Below are 8,913 nucleotides of genomic sequence, written 5' to 3'. Positions count from 1 at the left end.
ATGAACAGGAAGTGGCTCAGCTGACAGAAGCTGAGGTTAAGGTGTATCTGCGGAAATTAGAAGCAGCTCAAAAGGATTACAACGATGTTCACGAGCGAATAATGGAACTAACGGCGGTCGAGGACTACGAACAACATGACCAGCAGTATGAAGAGTTCGACATCCTGTACGATAATGGCCCTTATTACGGGTATCACTTCACGGTGTAAACGAAGTGAAGTGATCAACAGCCTATTCCGGATGTCACCTTCGTGATAAAATGTGTAAGAGTTCATCCGAAGTGACAACTTGAATGAACTCGGTGTTATTATGAACGTCACGCCACGACCGCTTTGTCGAAAAAAATGACACTTCTCGTGTATTTTTTCCACCATCATTTTCAAAGGTGAAAAGCAGTCACGTAGAATGGAGTAAGTTCAAAGATTGAATTTTGAATTGTTTTTTATTATTTTTGTAAATCTTTGTACACTTTTTAGCAGGAAAAAGCGAACAAGCGATAAATTACCTGCCTCGTTGATTTATGGTCAACAATCCCGAGCTAGCTAGAGGAAGTAAATATATAAGTTCGATGGAATCGGTTACTTCTCTCTGGTGGACTATTACAAGTACGCTGAATAGCTTGTGTCCTCCCACCCGTGCCGTTGCAGCCTGGGAAAAGGTAAGTTTGGCAGTTTTAATATTAATGCCGTATTTTCTTCTGGTTTTTGTTTTGCTTGCTGTTTTTTCCAGGTCTTGGCCGACAAAACTGCAGCTGAAACGTAAGTTGCAGCACAATTGAGGTGAATCAACGGTCACTGGCGGCGGGTCAAATACGTTGCACTCGTTCAATGATTTGGAGCAAACTATAATACGCCTTCTTGAGAGAAGGTTAATCACAATGGTAAAATTTCGAACAACTAGGAAATTATCTAGCATAAGTAACACTTTCTAATCTAGATTCTGTTTTTAGAACGCCATCATCACACAGTACAACAGTCTCTTGTAACGAAGAACAAAACGAGGATCCAAGCAACCTTGAAGTTAGGCTGCACATGACAATGCAGCTCTTGAAGAACCTGGAACAAGTCATTTAGCAAGGCGTGAAGGAGGACAAGCAACCAAAGGAAATTTCCGGAAAGCTTTCTTCGAAAAGCAAACGGCAAATTGTGTTGGACTGCCAAAACCATAAAAGTTATAGAAAAAGCAGAAGTTTGACTTCGAAATGGGGCGAGCAACAATTGGTAGTAATGATGACCAAAACGATCACGCTGTGATTGATAAAAAGCAACGAATGAATATTTTTACGAACATACGGGCAGAACATTACATAAGTAGTTCTTTGATTATTTTATTGAAGACATACACGTTTAAATATTAGCCATTTAAGAAAGCTGGAAGTATAACAATTATTTCATATCACACTAGTATTACTGTCGTTCTTGTCTTTGTTGTTGCCACTGCTATCCTCACCCTGCCAGATTTCTTTCCAGTTGGAGCTTTCAAGTTCACAAAGCTGCCTTCCTCCTTCAGGTTGGAGGCCGGAGTTTCTTTTTCGATGAAACTGTCCCTGTTCCACCAGTGGCATCTGGGGCCCTATTCTCACAGTCACGTCACTTAGTGACTAGAAGGAAATTTTCTTCTAGTCACTAGGTGACGTGACTGTGAGAATAGGGCCCTGAGCCACCACCTCCAAGTGAGAGCGAAGACGAATTCACCTTAGTAGCGACAATCCACTGGGCAGATTTAACGGGACCATCCGGCTTGCCACCGGATTCGGACAGTGCGGGAAAGGCTTTCGTCGAATTAACGCTCGGTACCACCTTTTGAGCTGGTACTATCTTTATTGCATCCTTCGGGGGAACGACCATTGCTACCCTGTACACTACGCTGGAAACGGACACGTAATCATCCACCATACCACGGAGCTTGGTTGACATAGCGTTCAAATTTACCATACCGTTCCTACCTTCGAGATCCGCATACAAGTCGGATTTCTTAATGCCCGACTTAGTGGTTCCTGTTGAAAGTGAAGCAGGGATTGCATAATTTTTTCAACATCAAGCTGTTCACTAGAACTGACCTGCTTACGCCCAAAGGTCCCGCTGCACTGGGTTTCTTCATTCTCATTGATTGTCGCAGTCGGTGGTCGATTAGAGACGTGGATAATCATGCTGGTACTTTGTTTGGAGCCCCAACAGCTTAATCTATCTGTTGCTGGTTTCTGTCGCTGTTGCTGCCGTTGCTTGGCCAACTATGTTTTAGCAGCGAGCTGGTGGTAATGTTATTACTAAAGCCTTCATTGATGCTGATTGATCCTGATCCTTCCCGACATTCCGACCCGAGGGCGAGGAAGTTCTCTTTCGTCCTGGCCAAACACTCGCTGTCGCATGGAAACATTGTGAGTTCAGAACAATGGATTGGCACCGGTTCCTCCGTACATTCTGGACAGCTTGGCGATGTGCTATCCGTACAAACAAAAATGAAGATTACTGTTAGGTACAATTAGTTATAAAAAAAACAAATGTATAAAAGTAAAGCACTTACCTAGGAAGAAATTGCTCTAAAGTAAAATAAATAAGAACTTTTGCTTTTACCAAATAATCCTCTTCATTGTCGGTATCAGAGCACAATTCAATACAAAAACAAAGTTTCCGCTAAAAAAAGAAATCGACAGAAGCAGACAATTATGAATAACACGCCATGGTTATTCCGAACATCACCTCACTGTCACTCTCACTTCACGGTGTTCATTTTCATCACTTCACTTTAGGTGACAACGGTAATAGGTAAAAACAAGTGAAGTGACGTGTAGGTGAAGTGAAAGTGAACGTGTAAGTGAGAACGATAATAAGGGCCAATGTTTCTATTATGTTGGAGGAACAGCTCACCAGGATCAACGCAACCGCGGCGGCTGCTGCTGCTACCACAGAGCTCACAAGGAATGGCAATAACCAGCAAGCACCAGTTGTAATTCACCAACCGCTTCGCATGCCGATTCCCACATTCGATGGTCGGTACGAAAGCTGGCCAAAATTCAAGGCCATGTTCAAGGACCTCGTGGACAGAGGTCCAGATCCACCAGCTGTCAAGCTATACCATCTAGAGAAAGCTCTGGTCGGTAGTGCAGCTGGTCTTATTGATGCAAAAACAATCAATGAGGGCAACTATGCCCATGCGTGGCAAATCCTGGAAGAGCGGTACGAGAACAAGCGTCATGCCATAGATTCCCATATTCACGGTCTGCTGAATCTTAAGCGCATGACTAAGAAGAGTCATTTGGAGCTACGCAATCTGGTGGATGAATGCAGTAAACATGTCGAAGGGCTGAAATTTCTTGAACGACAATTCGAAGGTGTTGGAGAGGATTTCGTGATTCAGCTTTTGGCCGCAGCGTTGCACTCTGATGTTCGTCATCTATGGGAGTCATCGGTTAATCATGGAGAGCTCCCCGAATACAAAAAAATGCTGGCGTTCCTGAAGGAACAGACTTTCATTCTGGAGAGAATTGAAATCAGCTACCAGAAGGCTACAATTCCCGTTAAATCTGTTTATGCACCTAGCAAACCGCCGGGTCAAAAGGTACATGCAACGGTTTCGTCGAGCGAGACGGAAATAAAGTGCGATTTCTGCGGTAAGGTACACGCAAATCATAACTGCGTTGATTTCAAATCTCTACCGGTTCCGCAAAGATTGGTGAAGGTACGTGAGAGAAACGTTTGCTTCAACTGCCTAAGAAGAGGCCATCGAAGTATCGACTGTTCGTCGGACAAATCGTGCCAGAAGTGCAAGCGTCGGCACCATAGCCTGTTGCACGCAGAGGACAAATCTAAGGTGGCTCCGGAACCACCTGTAATAGAGCAAGAGAATGCACCATCAGCAACGGTTCCGACAGTAGCAACATGCAACAACTTGGCTACTCATTCGCAGCAAGTGCTGTTGCTCACGGCGGTAGTGGATGTTTTTGATAAAAACTACAAGCCCCACCCGTGTAGAATATTATTGGACAGTGGTTCCCAAGTAAATTTGATTTCACGTTCAGCGGCTGATATGCTGGGATTGATGCTGAATGCTTCAAAGGTCACGTTGTTCGGAGTCAATAGCGCGAAAATAGAATCCGCTAGTGATTGTGTGGTGCATCTGTCTTCAAGGTACGCTGATTTCCACGCAAAAATCAAATGCCTTGTCACCGACAAGGTCACTGCAGATCTCCCTACGTCGGCTATGAACAGTGCATTAGAGATTCCCGTTGGTGTTCAATTGGCTGACCCGAAGTTCTTGCATCCTAGCAAAGTGGATATGCTCTTGGGTAACGAATGGTTCCTGAAGTTGTTGCTACCTGGTGAGATCATGTTGGCTGAGGGTCTACCCATTTTGCGCGAGACCCAATTTGGCTGGGTTGTTGGTGGCGTGTATAATGATGGTGCGGCATCAGATGGAGCAGTTCACTCGCATACAATCACGATGGACGATTTAAGCCAGTCCATTCAACGATTTTGGGAAGTCGAAGATGTTGCTAGTGCTGATAAATCGTGCAATGATGAGGATGAGTGTGAAGAGCATTTTAAGGTTACCCATCGTAGAGATGCGTCCGGGCGATACATAGTCCAGCTGCCTCTGAAGGAGTCCGTCAGCGAGCTGGGAGATTCTAAGTCGATGGCATTAAAAAGGTTCCATGGATTGGAACGAAAATTGTTACGGTATCCGGACTTGATGAAGCAGTACCAGGAATTTATGGACGAGTACGAGAGTCTTGGCCACTGTGAAGAAGTTGATGTAAACAAGGATCCAGTAGACACCATTAAGTGGTACTTACCACATCATGCTGTTCTGCGACCTTCAAATACCACTACTAAGTGTCGTGTAGTGTTCGATGCGTCCGCTAAGGTATCTGGTCGATCGCTCAACGACGTAATGAAGATTGGTGCTATCATCCAGAGCGATTTACAGTCCATTTCACTTCGATTCCGTATTCCGCTTCATGTGTTGGCTACTGATGTGGCCAAAATGTATAGGCAAGTCTTAGTCGATCGGCGGCATACGCCGCTATCTCGTATATTCTGGAGGAAAAATCCTTCCGATCCCCTTCGCGTCCTAGAGCTGACAACTGTCACCTACGGCACGGCTTCTGCCCCGTTTTTAGCAACGCGGGCACTCTTGCAGCTGGCTATCGACGAAAGCTCCAAGTACCCGCTAGCTGCAGATATAGTGAAGAACAGTTTTTATGTCGATAACGCGTTGTTCGGATTCAACAAGTTGGATGAAGCAAGTGAAGCTCAGGTGCAGTTGATTCATCTCCTTCAGGCTGGTGGATTTCATTTGCACAAATGGGCATCAAACAATCCGGTACTGCTGGAGCGTATTCCGGAAAAGGACCGGGACGAACTGGTCAGTATTGATGAAAGCGGAACAAGTGAGGTGATCAAAACATTAGGGCTAATGTGGAACCCTGATTTGGACGTTCTCCAGTACATCTCCCTTCCAGTAGTGAGTGAAAAGGACGTAACCAAGCGACAAGCGCTCTCACTGGTATCGAGAATGTTTGATCCGTTGGGACTTGTGGCACCAGTTATCGTTGTCGGCAAACTTCTAATGAAGAATATCTGGAAAGAAGAAGTGAAATGGGATGAAGAGCTCACGGGTGATTTGAGGAAGAAATTTGATTATTTTCTTAGTGCATTGTGTGGTATTACACGCCTTCGCATCCCTCGTCATGTGATAGTGACTGGAGCTGCTGCTTTTGAGCTTCATGGATTTGGTGACGCAAGTATGGAGGCATACGGGGCTTGCGTGTATATCAGGTCAATCGTGTCTGGTCAAGCTACGGTAGTACGGTTGCTGTGTGCCAAGTCGAAGATTATTCCGAAGACAGTGTTGACCATTCCAAGAAAGGAGCTTCTAGCTGCGCTTTTGCTGCACAGATTGGTGAGAGCAGTGATTTCAGCATTAGAACTGTCTTTTCGTGACATTACACTATGGTCGGATAGTCAAGTGGTGCTAGCATGGCTAGCTAAGAATCCGGACCATTTAGAAGTGTTTGTACGCAATCGAATTAGTGAAATTACTGCGACAGGAATGAAATTCAAATGGAAATATGTTCATACGCTGGATAATCCGGCCGATGTAGTGTCACGCGGTCAAACTGCTGATGGTCTTGAGAACAACGACCTTTGGTGGAATGGACCGTTGTTCCTGCGCAATGAAGAATATCAGGTGGTTGATCCAGAACCGCTGTCCGATGACGATGTACCTGAGTTGCGGCGATCCACTATTGTTTCTACGACAATGAAATCGGAGCCGTTACCGATTTTCCAGAAGTTCGAGTCCTTCAGGAAGCTACAGCGAATCCTTGCCTTCGTCTTACGATTTTGCTGGAACGCGAAGGAAAAGGTGAAGAAGAAGCGAATCATACAGCGGTTCCCAACTGTGTTTGAAATGCGCCACTCCTTGAAGGTGATTGTACGGGTGGTTCAATTGCAACATTTTGGTAAGGAAGCAGCCATCATTGAGTCCGGTGAGTACTGCAAGAGATTTTCTATGTTGAACCCTTTTATGGACGATGGAATGATTCGTGTCGGCGGGCGTCTTCGGCATTCAAATCTGCCGTATGGCGTGAAGCATCAGTGGGTTTTACCAAAGGATGATGTGATTGTGAAACGATTAATTGAAGCTGTACAGCGTGAGAACCTACACATTGGACCGTCGGCTCTTCTAGCCCAGCTTCGACGTCACTTTTGGATTTTGGGAGCTCGCTCAGCTGTACGTAAGGTGACAAGAAATTGCGTGCGGTGTTTCAAATTAAAACCTCCGTGTGCAAGCCAATTCATGGGGGACCTGCCGTTAGCAAGATGCGACAAAGCTCCCGCTTTCACCAAGGTGGGCGTCGACTTTGCAGGTCCTATGTTAATTAAGCAGACTGGTAGAAAGGTAGCACCTGTAAAGGGATATGTGAGCGTATTTGTGTGTTTGGTTACTAAGGGAATTCACCTGGAGCTGGTTGAAGACCTGTCTGCTGATGCATTTATTGCCGCATTGTTGCGATTTGTCTCTCGTCGTGGCGTCCCTGAGCAAATATTTTCCGATAACGGGACAAACTTTATCGGAGCCCGCAACGACTTGATCGAACTGCACCGCCTTTTCAAGGATCGAACCACCAATTTGAAATTAGAAGAATTCTGTCAATCCCGACAGATTGAATGGAAAATGATTCCTCCAAATGCACCACACATGGGAGGAATTTGGGAGGCAGGGGTTAAAAGCATGAAGGCAATCTTGAAAAGAAATTTGAATTCATGCCTACTTACAATGTCTGAATTTTCGACATTACTCTGCCAGATTGAGGCTCAGCTCAATTCTCGGCCATTATATGCGGCCTCCGACGACCCATCAGAGCTTGAACCCTTGACTCCGGGACATTTCATGATCGACAGACCTTTAGTTGCTATTCCGGAGCCAACCTACGACGGAATTCCTGTCAATCGGCTTTCCAGGTGGCAGTATGTCCAGCATTTGCGTGAGGAGTTCTGGAAACGCTGGTCTCTAGAATATCTGCAGGAGATGCAGATACGACAAAAATGGGACAAGAGAAAGGAGAACATTAAAGCTGGAATGGTGGTAATCATTCGAGACGACAACTTACCACCGCAGCATTGGAAACTAGGAAGAGTAGAAAAAACTTACTCAGGATCGGATGGATTGATCCGTGTTGTCGATGTCCGAACCAGGGTCGGTATCTTGAAGCGCCCAATTCACAAGCTGGCTCCTTTACCGATATTGGACAACCAGCTTCTCGCGGGGGAGGATGTTCGGGCCGTTTAAACGTCACGAATGAAAATTTTGTGTGTAACTTTTAAACACAGCCTGCCTAGATAATATGGCAACACGCACCGCTGCGCCACGTCAGCGTAACAAACGCAACGCAAACGAAGCGCGCGAAAGGGAAGAAAAATGCTACCTGTATTGGAGGATAAATGGCATAAGGAATCGTACTTTCGTCGTGTTAAGACATGCAGTCGAAGATTAGTTTTTTTTAGTGAAGCAAATTTAAGCAAGAGTAACACATGTAATTAGACGAAAATACATTATTAAAACTAAACGCAAGTGTTTCTATCCGGTTTCCGAATTACGTGGTGGAAAATTCGCGGAGTTCGTCGGTTCGCCTATCTTCACCAAGTTACAGTCCACTCTCGAACATTACTTCAAACAAATAAGTTGCAACGAACCTCAAGTAAATTTCTAAAACTCACAATAAACTTCACAAAATTATGACCAAAAACTTTTGCATGCTTTATGTACGGTGTCTCACAAGTATCAGAGAAGTATTACTAACTTCGAAGTAACCGGTAAAATTCAAAGAAATTTTTCTGAAGACCAAAAATGATTTTAAGTAACTTTTAAGGTATACTATCTAGAGCAATGATAACACGATTTTTGCTAATTGATTTTCAAATATTATGCACATAAAATGTGAGTGCTGAATTCGTTACATTCTAGGAGATACTAAGTTTTGAATGGAATGGGTAAGATTCGGATCAAGTACTCCCAGCGAATTTGATGAGACTAATAGGACAAACACAGCTAAACGAGCCTTTTTCCCTCTATACTTCTTTTGTGAAACTTGTGCGAGCAATTAAAGGAAGTATTCAACATATTGGCATGGTTCAAGGATTAAGGTATGATATTACGATAAATGCTTAGTGAGAAAATCTTATAGAAATCGGAAAATTCTGAACATATTGGTCCAGCCACCATACACACAAATGATGTTGTCTATTCATTTTGTTTACGAAAGTGTGCGCTGAGAGCTTTCTGGTTAAGCGGGCGACTTCAAGTTTTACTAAAATCGGAAATGGAAGAGCGCGCCATGTTTTAAGTTTTTGGAAGCGACGACAGTGATGAATAGTTTTACAGGATCGATCTCACTATTGTAGTTAATAA

At 44.4% G+C, this 8,913-nt stretch overlaps 1 protein-coding gene and 1 long non-coding RNA gene across 2 annotated transcripts; one reads left to right on the top strand and one right to left on the bottom strand.

Moving 5' to 3' along the window:
- Window positions 1–1,667: 1,667 nt before the first annotated feature.
- LOC131691904 (uncharacterized) lies at window positions 1,668–2,813 on the bottom strand. The gene is made up of 3 exons (XR_009305878.1): window positions 2,524–2,813; window positions 2,060–2,440; window positions 1,668–1,996 (listed from the first exon to the last, which is right to left on the bottom strand). It is a non-coding gene; the product is annotated as an uncharacterized LOC131691904 (long non-coding RNA).
- A 34-nt stretch (window positions 2,814–2,847) lies between these two features.
- Window positions 2,848–7,794, top strand: LOC131693385 (uncharacterized). Its single transcript, XM_058981154.1, has one exon. It carries the CDS (start codon window positions 2,848–2,850, stop codon window positions 7,792–7,794), a length of 4,947 nt encoding a protein of 1,648 aa, XP_058837137.1.
- Window positions 7,795–8,913: the final 1,119 nt, after the last annotated feature.

Source organism: Topomyia yanbarensis, chromosome 3, assembly GCF_030247195.1.
Source record: "Topomyia yanbarensis strain Yona2022 chromosome 3, ASM3024719v1, whole genome shotgun sequence".
NCBI lineage: Eukaryota > Metazoa > Arthropoda > Insecta > Diptera > Culicidae > Topomyia > Topomyia yanbarensis.
The sequence above is the reverse complement of the archived record's forward strand: the minus strand, read 5'-3'. Positions and strand labels throughout refer to the sequence as shown.